Raw genomic sequence first — 18,027 nt, 5'->3', positions numbered from 1 at the left:
AAGCAAAAAACAAAAACAAAAAACAACACCGCCATTTCAAATTTGGACACATTTTATGCTCTTACCTATTTTCACAGAATGAGATGCGTATTTGTGATTAAAGAGAACTCTGATCACCTAAGAACCACATAAAAATAGAACAGATGATGATTTGAGGTATACTTTATTTGATATACCTTAATATTTGGTTGTAAAAGAAAAAAAAAAAATTTACATTTTTGCTACACAATGCAATATCATGGCTCTGCGCTAAGCATCCTGCCCAGTCTGTGCTGATAATTTCTTAGGAAAAACTGTATCACTTCACAGTGCCTATTGGAAATAGGTGGACATTTGCTTCAACCAGTACAGCTATTGCTTTGCAAATCCTGGAGTCAGACATGTCCCTGTTTATTACAAGGGAGTTGGACTAGATGACCTTTACAGGTCCTTTCCAACTCAATTCTATTTTTCTATCATTCTATCTGTTCTCTCTTTGTTGCTCTGTCTTATATCTACTCCAAGACTTAGACAAGCATAGTGAGGCCCCAGCTCATGGCTGATATTTCATGTTAACTGTTCCATGCTTCTGCTCTGTTGGGAAGTTCACAAGTGTAGGAAGAAAAAATATTTTATACCACTGAAGGAGTCTCTTAAGATGGCAAGATAGCATGTAAAGAAAGCTCTTAGACCTATGGAGATTTCCTTGTTCTGATAATGATACTGATCAGATTATAAATACCCTCACTGGAATATCTTGATTGGAATGAAAACAGTGGTAGGAATGTGTCTTTGGAGGAAGGACTGCTCTTCTGTTCTGAATTTGCCTAGTGAGAGGATAGTGTGGTTGGGATTCTGAGATGTTAGAGATGATGATAAGTAATAAGGAAGGGAAATGCATTCCAGCCTTTGTCTACTGGGAGCATGTAATTCTTAATGACAGAAAAGAGCACAAATTGTAGTCCCACTTTTGCAACTCATAAATTTAAATTCTGCCATGACTGTAGTAAAATTGCAGATGCCAGTTTATATCATTGCACTCATACTATTTATCTCTACATTCCCACTGAGAGAAATCTTCTGTATCGAGATCTTGTTATACTTTTAATTTATTTTTTAACTAGTCACCATTATTTGCTGTTAACAAGGAACCTGGAATCACAGAATCACAGAACAACCTGGGTTGGAAGGGGCCTCAAGGATCATGAATCTCCAACCCCCCTGCTACAGGCAGGGCCACCAACCTCCACATTTAATACTAGACCAGGCTGCCCAGGGCCCCATCCAACCTAGCCTTGAACGCCTCCAGGGATGGGGTATTCACAACCTATCTGGGCAGCCTGTTCCAGCACCCTACCACCCTCGTAGTAAAGAACTAGTGCATTTTTTATGTTTTATGATGGAAATCATTTACAATGAAACCTATGCTATGGTTGCCCTTGGCCATACCATTTTATTTGTCAGTGGCAACAAAAGATCAGAACTTGTCATGGTGCCTTTCTCTGTGCTGTGCTGGACTGCAAAAAATCAGGCAACTAGCTGAGTCAGTAATTCCATCTCAAACTGGCACTATGACAAGGTGCCACACCAGAAAGAAGAAAGGAGGCAAAGTTTTTAAAATGAAAATCAACCCAGCATCTCTGGACTGGCAAACTTGTATATCCCAAATGACAGTATTGGCCTTTATAAAATATGTTGTGAATTGTTTTATGAAATCTGTGATGGAGAAAAACTGGGATATAGAGAAGTTCATAACAAAAGATACATGTGACACATTGACTTTACGTCATTCTTAGCACAGACCTTACAGTAGAAAAAAGAACTCTCTAAGAGTTGATCTAGTAAAAATGATATGAAGTTATTTCATCATCATTATTATTATTTATTTCTTGATACGCTTGTTATAATTCAGGTGCTTTCCAAACAGAAAAGCTTCTGGCCCTGCCCCGAGGAGCTCACAATCTAATGGTGGACAAGGGAAGAGATGAGGAGAAGGGGTCCACAGCGCAGTCAAGACGCCAAGATGGAAATCAGCCATAACTTAGTAATCAAATGTGGTGTAAACACAATGTTGCAAAGCAATACAGACCTTTTGTACCACTTTTCCATTTTGGCTCAGTGAATTCACTCCTAGGCGCATGGCGCATGTGCATGTACAGGAAGGAAGCTCACAATATGTGAGCTCATAGAGAGTCGTATGTGAGTGAAGCAGAGCGGAAAAACTCACCCAAATGTGTATCAATGAAAGGATTTTCAAAACTCAGTTCAGTAAAAGGACAGTTTATGTCCAGACTGGTATGGCTTTAGGTCATATCTTACAAGGTGGTAGTTAACATGCCATGGATTCCATTTGTTTTGTCCTCATTTTCTGCTTGTTTTGTGTTCCTAGGAATATAGGATGTAGGTGTGCTGTATGCACCGGCAGGTTTCTTACCACCAGCAAAAATGAACTACAAAATCTATTAAAGTAGGGACAGGGATGTTAAGAATGAAATGACCACAGTGCTGTGGTATTTTTATGTCTCCATGGACAAAGAATGGTGTGGAAGCTCAAAGGTGTTCCTTCTTAGGTCAGTTGTAAATTTAAGTTTTTAATAATGTAGGACACCAGTCACTAATTAAAAAGCAACAGACTGTTTAATTTTAAAAATACCATTTTTGACTTAGACAAGAAGTCACTTATCAATTAAGAAAAATACTATTAGATTTTCTTTATACATTTAAATGTCTAAGTAATTTTATAAAACCTCCAATCAGGTTCCCCCAAACTCTGAAGCTGTCAAAGGAACTTTCGTCAGGTTTTTCTTTAAAAACTTCTCAGCAAACTGCCACATTTTCAAGGTACTCAGGGGATCACTGTTTGCTTATTTATTCCTGATATATCTTTCTCTCAGCAAATACAAGTGTATCGTGAAGGCAAAAGCTAATAAGCAGCAGAACATTAAAGTGCATAGGTTGTCCACATTTGGAAAAAGAAATGGTTGAAGAAGCAGTAGCTGTTGTGACTACGGATTCCTGGGAAGTAATCCGCCATCAAAATTTAGCAAGACACAAATATTTCTTTTGCTATAAGATACATTTTTACAGTCTTCAAATCCGGTGTATTTCTAACAGCGGCACCAGGAAGGGAATAAATCTCTTGCTGAGTGGGAGAAGCTGTAATTAAATAATCAAATAGACTGTTCAAAATTTACAGGTATTCATATTCCTTCAATAAATAAAAGAATATACTTTATAGTTTGTTTCTTTATAGATTTTGAAGCAAATCAAGTTCCTAGCAATTTAAATAAATGATTCTAATAGCTTGACATGACATATGTTGACAGGAACCACTTACGATTATTATGTTGCCCAGAATTTTTAAGAACCTACAAAGTTAAATAAAGGCTTACAAGTCTCTGAAGCTACTTTTTATTTGCATAGAAAAATATTTATCGTAGGAGTCAACTATCATATGAGAGAAATTGCTTTTGTTGAAATTGAAAAAGATAGCTAAAAAGTTTCTGTGGGTTATTGCAACAGTACAAGAATACAAGATGCTTCCATTTATTAAAAAATGTAAAACAAATTGTGAAAGCTAAAGCAGGCTACAAAACAGAAGGTCCCTTTATTATCTTTCTCTTGTTTCCTGTGTTACAAGATCATGTGCCACAGTTGAGTACTATAAAGTGTAATTCTGCATTTGCTAATATGTTCTTAAAACATTCCCCCCCAAAAGCACTATGCAAAATATATATATTTGTAAATGCTTCTTCCTGTAAGCATCACAACCTGGTTATCACATAGTCACCCTGCTCAATGGTTTCCTGTTTTCCATCACAGTTAGTGCTAATGTCTGATTCCTTGTCCAGCTGATCCTGTGGTGTGGCTGGCTCTGAGTTCTGTAACTCCATTTTCTCTGTTTCTAAAGCACAAATATTTCCTTCATCCTGTGAATCCAAAGTGTTGCTGTCATTTTGCAACTCAGCTACCATGCACTTTTCATCAGGACTTTGGGTGTTTACTTCACAGTTCATAGTCAGTTCTCCCTCTTCCAGTTCATCATTTTTCTCACATTGTTCTTCTGCCTGTTGACGGGAAACTTCTTCAGAAACAGTGTATATTTTATTTGTACTCTGCTCCGCAGAGTTTGTTTTTGATCGTCTGTGAAATAACCCAAAATTTTTTATGTCTGTTACAAAATTCACACGCTTCTGTTTCTCCTTAATGGACTCTGACACCAACATTGCTGAGCCATTGCTTACATTATGTGCTTCAGAGGCAATTGTGGCTGATCGTGGGTGAATCATTGTTGTAATATCAAAAAGGCTGAATGCCTTTTTCTTTCCTTTCTTGTTTCCTTCACTCTCATTCTTTTCTTCAGTTTCTGACAGAGAGGCAGCATCTTTATTCATTTTTGGAGTCTGCACATTAGAAAGCTTGCTTCCTTTTAGCAAACCCAGGACTTCAAAACGGAAGCTGGAAATATCTTGTTTTAACTCCTAGAAATGAATAAGAAAGATCAAAGGATTAGTTCAGGAAGAAAGATCAGAGAATGAAACCTAATGTGACTTTTCCTCTAATTAATAAACAAAAAATAAATTAAAAAAATAAAAAGCTTATGCTATGGATCAGTTATGAGCTTCATCATCTGGATAACCTGAGATATTCAAGTTACTTAGCAGACTCTGCTTAATAGATCTTCCAAGTAAGGCAAAAAAAGTGACCAGCAATTTCATCAGGGGATTCTTCAGAGGAAATGTATCTTGGTTAAGAGATGACAGTGGTGGAGAAAGGATCAAGGACAAATTTGTCACCTGCAGCTAATCTGCTGGACTGCATTATCTCAACACTATAATGGCATTTTGATGCCAGATATTAGATAGATCAGATATTATCACCATCCCAAAACACAAACACAATAGGCATACAGAATCATGTAACAGTTTAGGGTGGAAGGATCTTCTGGAAATCATCTGGCCCAACTTCTTCTCAAGCAGGGACACCCAGAGCAGAATGGTCAGAACCATGTCCAGGCAGCTCTGTCACTTATACAGTAGAAAATTTCTTCTTGATGTTTAGACAGAACTTGCTTTCCAGTTTGTGCCCATTGCTTCTTGTGCTGGCAGTAGATACCAGTGACAGAGCCTGGCTCCATACTTTGAGCAATCTCCCTTCAGGTATTTGTGGACACTGAGATCCCCCCAAGACTACTCCAGTCTGAACAGTCCAATCTCTCAGCCTCTCCTAACAAAAGAGATGCAGAAGAAAGTCCTAGAACTGGACACAGCACTCCAGGAATGGCCTCACAAACACTGAACAGAGGAGAAGAACCATTCTCTTGTCTTGTTGGTCATACTTTGCCTAATGCAGCCAAAATATATATATATACCATTAGCCTTCCTAACAGCAAGAGCACAATGCTGACTCGTGTTCCACTTGGTGTACATAAGGACCCCCAGGCCCTTTTCTACAGAGCTGCTTTCCAGCTGTGCAGCCCTAGTGTGTTTCAGTACCTGGAGATATTCTTCCCCAGGTGTAGGATTCTGTACTTCTCCTTGTTGAACTCCATGGGGTTCCTATCAGCCCATCTCTTCAGCCTGTCCAGATCCCTCTAGTTGGCTTTCTGGTGAATCAGTCATTCCCTCTAATCCATCGTCTTATCCATGAATTTACCGAGGATGCATCCAGATTGTTAAGGAAGATGTTAAATAGGACTGGACCCAGTATTAGCCCCTGGGGTACTCTGCTCATTACTAGTGTCCAGCTAGCTTTTGCACAACCAACTACCTGCCCTCCTGGTCTGTCTGTTCAGCTGCTTTTAATTCACCACACTGTCTGCTTATTCAGCCTCTAATTCAACAGCTTTTCTATGAGGATTTTATGAGTGATATATATGTGCAAGCTTCTCTGTGAGTGGAATGCAAGAACTGCAGGGAGGACTTTGTGCATTTCTCCTCGATGTTGGGTAGCTGGCAGCCAAGAAAAGAGCTAATCACAGCAGGATGCTTCTTGCCAGTACAACTTCTGATCTCTGTCCCTTAAAGGCCTATCTTAGGAATAGACATCTTGCTTTTACAAGGTGTCTATCTCTTCATTTTCTAGATGAGAATATGAGAGCAACTAGCTCAGGCTCTTTCTTTATCTTCTGCGTGCCAAAGTTGAGGCAGATAAATATCATTTTGGAAATTTGAAGGTTGAGGCACTAATAGTAACAAAATATTTAATGCCAAAAATACACAGTTATGTAAAAGTTGTGGTGCATACGGCCCCATTCACTTAGTCTTGTCAGATTAAACAGATTTTAATATTTGACTTTTTAATTTAAGTGTTCAATTTATTAAGCCATACAAAATGTTCTGTATACAAAAGTGCAAGTGCACTCAACTGCACATAATCTGTATTTCCTATGGTGGAACTATTTGCATGTTATATTACCAAATACTTTTTTACATACCCTTAGTCCCACTTCGGTGTGCCCTTAGTTCTTCCCTCTCTTCACCCCATAATTCAAACTAGATGATAAAAGTGATTATTTTCCAGCAAGCAAGGGTTGTTGCAGTAGTCTATAGCAATACTATCTGAGTGTGGTCCATCAGCCCACGGACACTGCTCTATGGAGGAAGATATGTGCAATTGTACAGGTGGGGACTGTGAAAAATGTACTTCACAGTCTTCTAAAATATCTACGAACATACAATTAAATACATACCTTAAAATTTTCTTCTGTCAGCCCTTCCTCAGTTTTGGCATCTCTAATCATTGCTGCAACGTACCTCTTAACCAGATTTCTCATAACCTCCTAAAAACATAAAACATTGTGTTAGTTTTCTGGCTCATAGTTACTAAATCTATGCTTACTAGGTCTGCTCAACTTTTTGTGCTTTAGGAACATGACAAAAAATGTACAAACCTCAGATACAGTTTTTTTTTTTTGTTGTTTTGGTTTTTTTTTCCTCTGTTTTTCAACAGTGATATTAAATATCCTAAGAATGGCTGCACAGGGTTTGACCAACTGCATACCTCATGCTGGTAACTTGCTCTCTTATAGTGAGCAGTTGCTGATACTTAATGAGGAGTGCAAGTGGAGTACAGTCATGTAATGTTATTTCCAGCTGTATTCTTTCAAGCCTTCTGCAGTCTGAGATTCAGGAACCTTGTGAATCAGAAATGTTAGCCTTAGGTTTAATGACCTACAACAGGTTTTCCCTATGTGTTTTGAACTCATGTAAACTTTCGGCATCCACAAATTTGCTGATGAATTTCAAGGCAAAGCCACAGTGAAACTCCTTGTTTTTAAATTTCCTTTTTTAATAATCTGTTCTCTGATAGTTTCCAGCATTTCTCTCTACTTCTAAGAATTCTAAAATTGTTTAATTTGGAAGAAATGTCTGGAGGAGCCCAATCCATATCCCTGACTCCAAGCAGAGCTATCACTGCAGTTGTACAAGGCTGCTTAGGTCCAGTCAAGTGCTGAATATCTCCCAGGATGGAGATGCTGCAGCCTCCCTGTACTGCTTTTTTTTCAGTTCTTTACTACCCTCAATGTGACAGTGATTTTCCTTACAGAATTTCCCTTCTGGAAACTTGAGTCCATTGACTCCTGTTCTTTTTCTGTGCACATCCAAGAAAAATCTGGCTCCCTTCTCTCTCTAACCACCCACTGTGTTATTGGAGATAGCAATTAGATCCCCCTTAACCTACTTCATGCTGAACAAACACAGATCTCAGCTTCTCCTTTTATGTCAGCCCTCTAACCATCTTGGTGGCCCTTTGCTGGATTCCTTCCAGTTTGAAACATCTCTCTTGTAGCAGGGGGCCCCAAACAGGACACACTGCCTCGGATACAATTGTACAAGAGTGGGCTGGAGGAGAATAACCAATTCCTTCAGTGTGCTGCCTACAGCCTTGTTAATTACATGTCTGATGTCCAGTCTGTGGATAGACGGTAAATAGCTGCTGTGTATTCACCTTCTATACAATTTCAAAGACTCCTGTTGTACCCTCCACAGCTGTCATTTCTTCTGGTTGGAAAGTCCTGATTTATAGTTATTTTCCATATGGAATCCATTCATTTCCAATTTTTCAAGTGTACAACTCACATCTTGGTGGATATGCACCCCATTAACACAACAAAAAATGGAAAATAGATCTGAAATTATCCATTATGCTACAATAATCTCCCAAAATCAAGAGACAGAAGCAAGAAGGATGGCGAAGAGCAGTTGGCAGGAGTCAATCAATCCCTCTAGGCAGAGGTATTATTAAGGAGCTCTCGGTAGGTGAGCAGAACTGGAGAGGGAGAGATGTAGAGCTGACTGATAGAGCACGACAGGTAGATACATGTATGTTCTCAACTGATCCCAGCAGGGAGGTGGGAGTGTCCATGTCTTTTTTAAAGGCAATCCATGTTGAAGTGGATTAAATGTTAGTTAGTCTAGAATTTCTTTAGGAAACTATCCTTTTTAAACCCACAAGTAGACTACTTTTCTAATGCTGTTATTTCAACAACAAATATTCTACACTCTTTTGCTGAAAATGAAATAAACACAGATTTTCTTTCTTTCTTTTTTCTTTTTTTCTACTTTCTTCAGGAATCTTCCCCTTCTATTCCATCTCTCCTCTCCCAAAAGGATCTTTTGGAGGCACAAGCAAAAAAAAAAAAAAAAATTGCCAAAAAAATAAATATGCAGCTTTACCTGGTATTGATGATGTCTTCTCAGATTGTCAGCTGCACGTCTCTAAAAAAAGAAAAGAATGGAATACAACAAAAATCATGAATGTCTGCCTGGTAGTAAAATACAGCACAGTAAAACAGCAACTCCACGCAATCTGTGGTAACTAACAAGCTGGAAGACATTGTTCAGGATCCTTTGAAAGAGTGGCAATGTTGGACTGAAGGCTGTCATTAGCTTTACAGAAGGGAGTATGCTGTCACTAAAAAAGCTAGGTGGATTTACTACACTTCCATCAATGTACTGCTATTCTGGCATTGATGTGAGTGTGGTGTGGCAGCCGGTTATCTGCTTGCAGATGACTTTGAAAGTCATAAATCTGATATAGAAGAACAGTGTGATTGTGTAACACACTTGCACAGACAGCAGGAATTGAGAAGAGCTTGGCATACAAGTGGTGGTATCTGCGGCTGTCTCCTTATGTCTCATTTAAGACAGAGCTATCCAAAGCCTACAATATAAAACCATTTAAAAGAGAAAATTCCCTGCTTAGTTCTTTGTTAAAAGGACTCTTGATAGATGCAGAAGCACAGAAAACAGCAGCTCAGCTGTGAGATACAGAGTTTGTTGTTGATAAGGAAGGAGAGTAAGAAGTGTAGTGACTATGATCAGGAACAGCAAAAAGAAGATTGGCAGGATGAAAGTAAAGCAAAGGCTTCAAGAAAATGTTGCATTTGCATATACTGCTGTATCTATGAGATGTCCAGAAAAAGGTGGGGAAAAAAAAAAAAAAAAAAAAAAAAAAAAAGCCTTGAATTATTTAGTCCTTGAATTACTGTTGTCCTCAACATACTGAGTCACATCTCTCTTTATTCTCCAACTTAATTATCCCTGACTGGTGAAAGAGGGTTTTGTCTTTTTCACTTGGATTCTTCTATCTGCTGCTGATTAGAAAAGTACGAGTCTGACCACTGGTTGTATTTCTACAAAATAGAACACTCAGAATGTCTTAAAACTGGATAGAACGATATTCAAGAGACTCATTAAAATTAATCTCCGTTGCATAAGCCAAGTACAACAAGGTATTTTGTCACCTTTTTTTGCTTGCAACTGATTAGTAATTTATTTATGATTACCACTTTCCCATTTTGGGAACATATTTCTGCTTTATGGTTGATTTTGTTTTGTAATTAACTTGAGGGTTGCAGTACCTGCGTGCTCAGCAAAAGAAAATAAAAAGGGGAAAATCACAATTTACTAATTGTTCTGTACATTTACCACGAGATAGGGCTTTATTCATAGATACCCTGCCTTCAAGATTTTTCCAAATGATCATAAAATCATAGAATGGCCTAGGTTTAAAAGCACCACAATGATCATCTAGTTTCAACCCCCTTGCTATGTGCAGGGTCGCCAACCACCAGACCAGGCTGCCCAGAGCCACTTCCAGCCTGGCCTTGAATGCCTCCAGGGATGGAGCATCCACAACCTCCTTGGGCAATCTGAAGTGATGTTTCTGCATCTTATGTCATATTCATAGACGAGATGGAAATTCCTCATATGAGTGTTTACAGAAGGAGAGGTGGGAATTCCTGTCCACTATCATGGCTGAAGGGACAGTGTAGCCATGGGAAGGACAATACCCTCCCACCATCTACACCACTAGCCAGGATTATTTTTCTGGCTTTTCTCTGCCGACCACACGATGGAGATATTTCACTCCTGCTGAGAGAGCGCCAGGGGAGTCTGAGGCATTATGAGAATTCTCAACAAAAGCTCTGACTCACAGGCAGAAGGAAAATCACTTTAAGGTGTATATGAAACACACTTAATTTCGGGTGAAGCTAGTAACTCCTATAAATAAAACAAATGCTAGCTCTTTTCTTGTAAACTGCTTTCTGCAGTTGCTGTGTTCTCTGCTTTGTTTTACAGTGAAGTGTGAAATAAAGGCATAGGTTTAACTCTGTACCTGTAGCAAGAAATACTTCAATCTGATTTATCCTTTTTAAAAAACAATTCTGAAACTCCCAGAAACAAAGGCTATGTTTTTTCTAGTCTATGCCATGACAAAAAGTGCAATTTGAAATGAGTATACAAACAGATATATTTAAGTAATAATATGTCCAGAACAGTTGTACTCTCCCTAACAATAATTTTCAATCAATAACTCTGAGAAGCTGCAAGAGAATACAATTAATGATGCATTTGTACATACATACTGCAAAGGTAAATATGCAGACACATAGCCTATCCAAGTTATTAACCCCATCAGTTCTCTAACTCCAGTTTACATGTTCAGATTCTGATTCAGATTCAGTTCATAATCTTCTTTTGCATCCTTCTCAAAGTGCAATGAAACTTAAACACATCTGAAGATCAAGACACTTCACATAAAATGACAATAGCAATTATCTCTTCCTTAGTTGGTTTTCAGCCAGCTTTTTGCTACTTGGCCTAATTTGTTGTTCAAAATTTGTTTCAAGTAATTGCTGTTCTATGTGCATGAAGTACTGGAAACTGTGACTGACAAAGGAATAAAAATTAAATCTGACTGAAAAATAGCAACACAGAAGGAAACAGTCTTGTGATGTCAGTATCGTATGAGACTGTGTTACTGCAGTATTTCATCACTTTCCAGTGGGTGGCACCAATACACTGTAGGAAGTCTTAGCAGTTTTACTGGCACTGAAAACTATTTTGGTCATCCTGTTTGTGCCATTCTGAGTAATTTGTATTTTTTTGGAAGAAAAATATCTCTAGCAATCAAAAAATGCCACGGTTTATATTACTTCTTTGGGAGCTATTTATCAAAAATATATTTTTTACAAAGTATGAATTCAAATTCCTTTGACCTCATTTCTTTCTGACAAATGCCCAAATAATCTGATGAATTTATGATGGCATATATTCCCATATTTGGAATGGAAGCATGATATGACAGGGACAAGAACTTGTCTGTGTTGACAGAAAGGTTTTCCTGTGAGATGGTCCTTGATTATACAACAAACATGCTCCAGATTATTGACTTCCATTCCATGTGGAAGGTGCTATTTCTTCTCTTAGTTTTCAGCAACAAACATTTCAGGGAAAGTACAAAACAGTATATTGACTCAGAATTTGCATCATTTCCATTTGGAGAAAGAAAGCTAAGAGAATAAGAAAGAAGATTTTCTCTGACAAATAATAATCATTATCTCATGTAGATTGCTTGAAAAAGTACCTAGGAAAAAAAAAAAAAAAGCTATTTATCTAAACATCAGGTACACAAAAAACACTAAAGATATGCTTGGTAAATCCTTTCCATTATATCCTCTGGAATACTTAAAATTATAGATAAAACACTTTTTGATGACTGACCAGGAACAAATTGGAATGGAATTTGAGGAAAATAACACAATTATTTCAGTATATTCTTGGGGATTCTTTACTTACATCTCTTCTATTCTAAAATAACAGTAGATTTCAGATGATTAACAAGAGTAGCCTTGAGACACCTAAAGCCCATAGGAAGTCAGGAGTACTTCAGCCTGATCAATAGAACTGCATTACTTAACTGGCTCTTGCTAAGGTGAGCTGACAAAGTTAACAGAAATACTTTAAATAGCTTAAAGCGAGGCACACACTGTTATTTCAGAGTTTTAAGTGCAGGAGATACTTTGTGATAATAGCCGAAGAGAATGCTGCATACCTGGGATATGTCAAAATGACAGAAAATAACAATGTGCTGTAATCTGAAAAGGTAGATCTTTGATTATCAACAGTGATGAAGTGCAAGTAAACATGTGAACATACCGGCCTTCCTGTACCAAAGAAGCCAGCTGTAGTTGTCATTAAAATGTGCCACCAGCATGGTTGGACAGCCTTTGAGAAAGGCGATGTCCCATGGAAAAGCTTCCTTGACCCCATCACCCACCTCTTCAGCAGCTTAGTACGACACAGGATTCCAGAAACACAGGACAGTCAAAGAGAATCAAATTAATCATCTCTCTTCAGAAGCTCCTCGCTTCCTTGCAGACTGTCTTCTTTCATGTAATATCTCTGTTGTAACAAGCGCTGTAAACGGTCCTCCCAAGCAATCATGCCATTGTTAACTAGTTATCATAATTATCAGATTATTTCAGGTTTGACATTAGGAAAATTTTATTCTCTGAAAGAGTGGAGAGGCACTGTAATGGGCTGCCCAGGGAGACAGCTGAGTCACTGTCCCTGGAGGTGTCCAAGAAATGTTTATGTGTTGTAATGAGGGACATGATTTAGTGGGGAAATACTGGTGGTAGGTGGACAGTTGGACTGGATGATCTTGGAGGTCTTTTCCAATTTTGGTGATTCTGTGATTCAATGATTCGATCTCCACTGACATTTTTCTTTCTTTGTATGAGTCACATCAATCTTTTCTTTGTGTACCTGCTGTAAATTCTCCTGAACCTGAATCCTTTCTCTATGAGTCCTACTTGTGTATAATCTTTTTAATTTTTTTATATATAAATCATACATTATGTATATAATCCAACATAAATCTATATGTATGTATTCTTTCTATATTCTTATACATATATATCTGTAGATACATACACACACAGAGTGGGTTGTTGGTTACACGTTTATACATCCTCGGTTCACTCCTGATTCATGACTCCTGGCTTTTTGGTGCCGTTTCTTTAATGCATTATTTTATATCCAGTTCTTGAAAACTGACAAGACAAGCTTAAGAAGACAGCTATATTCTGTCAGTAATTTGTTATGCACTCTCTAGCACTAACTCAGCCTTTGGATTCCCATTACTGTTATTCCTACTGGCAAACACTGCAGTACATCACTGCTTTCTAATAGCAAACATTATTTAGAGGCTTCAGAAAAAAAATGTTTTGAAATCAGAGTTCCACGTCACAGACAATCTAGTATCCATCTAGCTTACCTAAGAAAATGAGCCTTACAGGAGTCTATAGGGTTTTTTTTCCCACTATCAGTCATAGGAAAGGTATCAGAGATCATAATACAGGGCTCATGTGAAGACAAGTAAGTCCCAGCAAAGCTTATCTTGTAGATCTGAGGCTGAGATTCCAGTGAGCTGAAGTCAGAGAGCTGTCACTTAAGCTCAGACAAAAGCCCCAGATAACTTTTCACTTCCATTTGTTTGTAAGGGCACAGTGTTTCTAAATTTAATTGGCGATGGTGTTCACTGGGATAACTGGAAAAATTCTGGGAACCCAAGGCTGAGCTGTGGGTGATGTGAACAAGTTTTTCACTATCTGAAAACAGCACATTCCTCCAGGACAAACTCTGAGCTCATGATGGTGTGCCCATGTTTTTCCTCCAATGATTTAACCTCTTTATTGGGAAAATTCACTTAACTCAATTGTGTCTGCAATACTATTTATCTGAACTGTGTGTAGACCTGAGTGAACAGTGGCTGTCATGCTCTAGTATCTACAGACAGATTTTCCCTATGCAGAAATCATAGGGCATAGTGCAAACTCAATTTTTAGTTCACTTTGGAGCTTGAATGTATAAGTGGGCTTAAAAAATGCAAAATGTTCCTAAATCAGACAGCCATGTTGGGACTCCTGTTATACCCGAGGAGCTAACCAAAGAATATTGTAGTTTTATGAGATACTCTGAATCTGTCTGGTTAACCAAGGCCACTCACTTCCAGGCAGCTGGAATTCTGGTTTATTGGTGGCTCAGCTGGTGAAAACTCTTTCAGAAGGGTTTCAGATACACTTGCAGCTAAGTGCCTATTTCTGTAGTAGAAAACTGTAGAAAACTGGTGATGGATATAGCACTGTTGTCTCATAGAGCTTCATGATTTCCACTTTTGCTCCTCAAACAATGTGGGTTTTTTTTTCTGTTTGTTTGCTTATAGAAAAGAAAAAAGAAAAACCACACACACAAAAAATCCTTATATCTCTCCCTCCTCCATCTCCTCTGCTTTCAGTTAGTTCAGTTATTAGCTGTCCAAATCCTAATCATAGGAAAAACCAGGTTCACCTCCTTCTCTTCTTTTTTCCCAAGGGACCACCTTTTCCTCCAGGGTATTCACTACTTTGGGATGGGAATTGTCTCCTGTCAGTGCTATTCTGCTTGGCAAAAGTAGTTGAATACACACTGGAGAATGGAAGTGAATTTGGGTCTCCCATAGCCCAAGCTATTTGCTATTCTTAGCATGCGCTCCAATCAGAAATTCTGTCCTGAAGCTGAAAAGTCTTTCCCAACAAAAGATTCTTTGAAGCTGGTATACATTCATTAAAAAAAAATTAAAAAATTAAAAAATCCGTGGTTTTAAATGCGGAATAATTCCCAATCAGCTTTGTATATACACTCCTTATACATTGACCCTTTGCTGCAGCAGTTTTCCAAAACCTAAGCTGCTCTGTCCAGCAGTTGTTATTTAGGCACCCCAGCAGGAGGCCGTTACTGGAACCTGGTGGTCTGTCTGAACCCCCTAGTCTCACCATGTAGGGTTGAGAGCACCCTGCCTCTTTCTTCCTCCTTCTAGACAGCCAGGAATGAATTTACTTGCAGAGCTGCAAGTTGAGAGGGAAACAAAGGAAAAAGAATCCTGGATGGAAAGTCTGACAGAGAATACTGTCCTGAAGGCTTTGATGGAATGGATAAGATATTCTGGATCTGTCCCAGTCAGTCAGGGGTACTGTGATAACCAACTGTAGATCCTCAGCTGCTATGAACTGGCATTTCTCCACTGATTTAATATCACTCTATCAGTTTACACTAGCTAATCATCCCTATTGAATGCTTAACAAATGCCTAGAAGCGTTGCCCACTCTCCCCCTACACAAGTACAACAATCTCTCTATTTCTAACAAAAAAATCACACATTTTCCTCAACTTTAAACTTCTTTTCTTTGCTAGCTTACACAAAGATGCTCTATTCTCATTTTTTTCACCATTCATTCTCAATTATCTTTTATTTTTATTTCTATCTGAATCACTACTTATTTTTCTACGCTGCTTTTCTAATAATAATATGAAGGATTTTTTTTTTAGTGCTTCTTTCTTACAGTCTGCTGTTAGTTTGTTTCAATATCATACTCATGCTTACAAGCTTCTTTTTCTGGCTTTTACATATCTACGAGCACAACAGTGAAGCGAAGCACACTTCCTTTTCAGAATGCCAGCAAGATCATGATATTGCAATAAGCCTGATTAGAAGCTTTTCACAAAGAGTACAAAGAGAATCTATTCATCAGTTTAGGAAATGTGATTTAGTTTTATGAGTTGTACTGCCTCCTTATCATGCATCTGTGCATCTCTATGAACTTGTTCTGCGAGGTGTACCTGGTGATAAAACTGAATGCCAGGATATGACAGAAGAATAAACAGGAAAAAAAAATAGGCTTAGTACTCACTTCGTCAAGGAACTAGACACAGAGCCACAGAAAGAAAAAAAAAGAAGTTTGTAGAGTAATGGTCCAGCAAATAATCGAACCACACTCTTGGCTTCTTTGGTATACTGCAACCAGGGTTAATAGCATGAGGACTGCAGTCCTGTCTTCTTTCTCTTACATGACACTCATATACTCTCACTTGATGCTTTGCTACTTGAGCTCCTTACAGTGAAAACACTTAAACACACCACGTACTTATAATGAAAAAGCCATCATCCACGTTTGACTCACAATAGATTAATTTGTTTATTTATTTATGTTAGCATTGCCTTACTGAGGACCAGTTAATCATGCAACTGATTTTTTTTATTCAACATGCAGAAAATATTCCTGGAGAGCTTTATTTGCTTATGGATCAGATTGTTGCCTGAAAATTGAGCTGCTGACTGAAAGGTCTCAAGTGGACACCTGAAGTTAGGAGAGAATTCAAATTTAATTTATCCATTACGTCTACCAGAGAAAGACTGTGATTGAGATATTACACGGTATCTACTGAATCCAAATGCAGAACTGTTGTGGTTTAACCCAGCAGACAGCTCAGCATCACACAGACAGCCATTCACTCACTCCCTGCTCCCAGTGAGATGAGAATCAGAAAAAAAAAAAAATAAAAAGTAAAACTCATGGATTGAAATACAAACCATTTACCAGGAAAAAAAGAGGAAAAATAATAGTGATTATAATTATCTTTATATGTACAGAATGCATTTCCAAACAAATGGTGCACAATGGAATTTCTTGCTACCTGCTGACCAATGCCCAACCAGCCCTCAAGTAGCAGCTCCCCAGCCAGCTCCCCCAGTTTTATTGTTCAGCATCATCACCACGTCATATGGTATGGAATATCCCTGTGGCCAGTTAGATCAGCTGTCCTGGCTTTGTTCCCCACCAGCCTCATGTGCTCCCCAAGCCTGGGCAGCACTGCAGCCCTGCACTGTCACAGCAGCGCCATAAGCCTAAATGTCTTTGGCTCTATAAGCACCGCTTTTCAACAACTGAAGCAGAGGTGTGTTATAGACATTATTTTTCTCCTAAAGCCAAGACACAACAAATCACTATGAAGGAAATTAACTCTATCCTAGCTGAAACCTTTGTGCATCTTTCTCCTTTTCTTTTTTTTTTTCACTTTTTTCCCTGTAGACATTTCTACTTCTAATGAGTGCTAATAGAACAGGATAGTAATGTGATCCTGAAATAACTTGTAAATTCAAGTAAGCAATTCCAAGTAAGTGGCTACGTTTCAAAATGTTTTCTTTAATGGAAACAGCTGTTGGTAAGAATGCTTTTATGGAAAACTCATTTCAATACACGTAGAGAGACAAAGAGATACAAAGAATATGCCATGGTAGTTTATACACAGTTCTGTGGTTTATGATTTGTCAATGGTACTTGCATCGTGATACTTGGAGCATCATCTAGAACTCTGAGAGTGATAGACAAATGTTCCTTGATGTCTGTATTGCTTTTAATCTTTCTTGCACTATCTTTAGATGAAGCATCATCGTGGTTCATACTGCTGTGCAGAAATCCAATGATGCTTTCTCTTTAGTCAAATACATTGACTTGAATATTAAAAAAAAATAGCACCATTATTCTCTGCGAGAATTATTATGTAATTCCTATCCACAGTACTTGACATTTTAGAGGCCTCTATTCTCTGACAAGGCTGAGAAATACTTTACTGTATAGAAAAGAGGAGGACTAAAAGCTGAGTAGTACATAAGACTTACCCCTATTGTTCCAAAACTTTCAGGTTTTCTTCTAATTTTTTTCTTGCACAGGTGTCTCCATAACCACCTAATCAGATACCAGAGGGACTTAGGGCTTGGAATGACATTGAAAGGAGTGGGCAGAGTCCCTCCCTCTTCAAAGTAACTCATCCAGAGTTTTGTCCGAGCAAACTTCCACTCAATGTCTGCATGATCCTGTGCAGAAGAAACACAACAGAAGCACACATGTTGCTGTAACAAAGAAGGCAAAACAAACCT

The 18,027-nt window shown here is 38.3% G+C and overlaps 1 protein-coding gene across 1 annotated transcript in view; it reads right to left on the bottom strand.

The window, feature by feature from the left end:
- Positions 1-205: 205 nt before the first annotated feature.
- The window catches only part of TRPC4 (transient receptor potential cation channel subfamily C member 4), a 142,844-nt gene continuing 125,022 nt past the window's right edge, over positions 206-18,027 (bottom strand). The window contains exons 8-11 of the mRNA XM_048929110.1: positions 17,770-17,964; positions 8,658-8,699; positions 6,671-6,760; positions 206-4,460 (exon numbers count right to left, since the gene is read on the bottom strand). Of these exons, the coding sequence (XP_048785067.1) occupies positions 3,744-4,460; positions 6,671-6,760; positions 8,658-8,699; positions 17,770-17,964 (1,044 nt within the window). The 3' untranslated portion in view covers positions 206-3,743. The remainder of the gene's footprint in view (positions 4,461-6,670; positions 6,761-8,657; positions 8,700-17,769; positions 17,965-18,027) is intronic.

The sequence above is a fragment of the Lagopus muta genome, chromosome 1, assembly GCF_023343835.1.
Source record: "Lagopus muta isolate bLagMut1 chromosome 1, bLagMut1 primary, whole genome shotgun sequence".
NCBI classification, from domain to species: domain Eukaryota; kingdom Metazoa; phylum Chordata; class Aves; order Galliformes; family Phasianidae; genus Lagopus; species Lagopus muta.
This window is presented reverse-complemented; position numbering and strand designations above follow the sequence as displayed.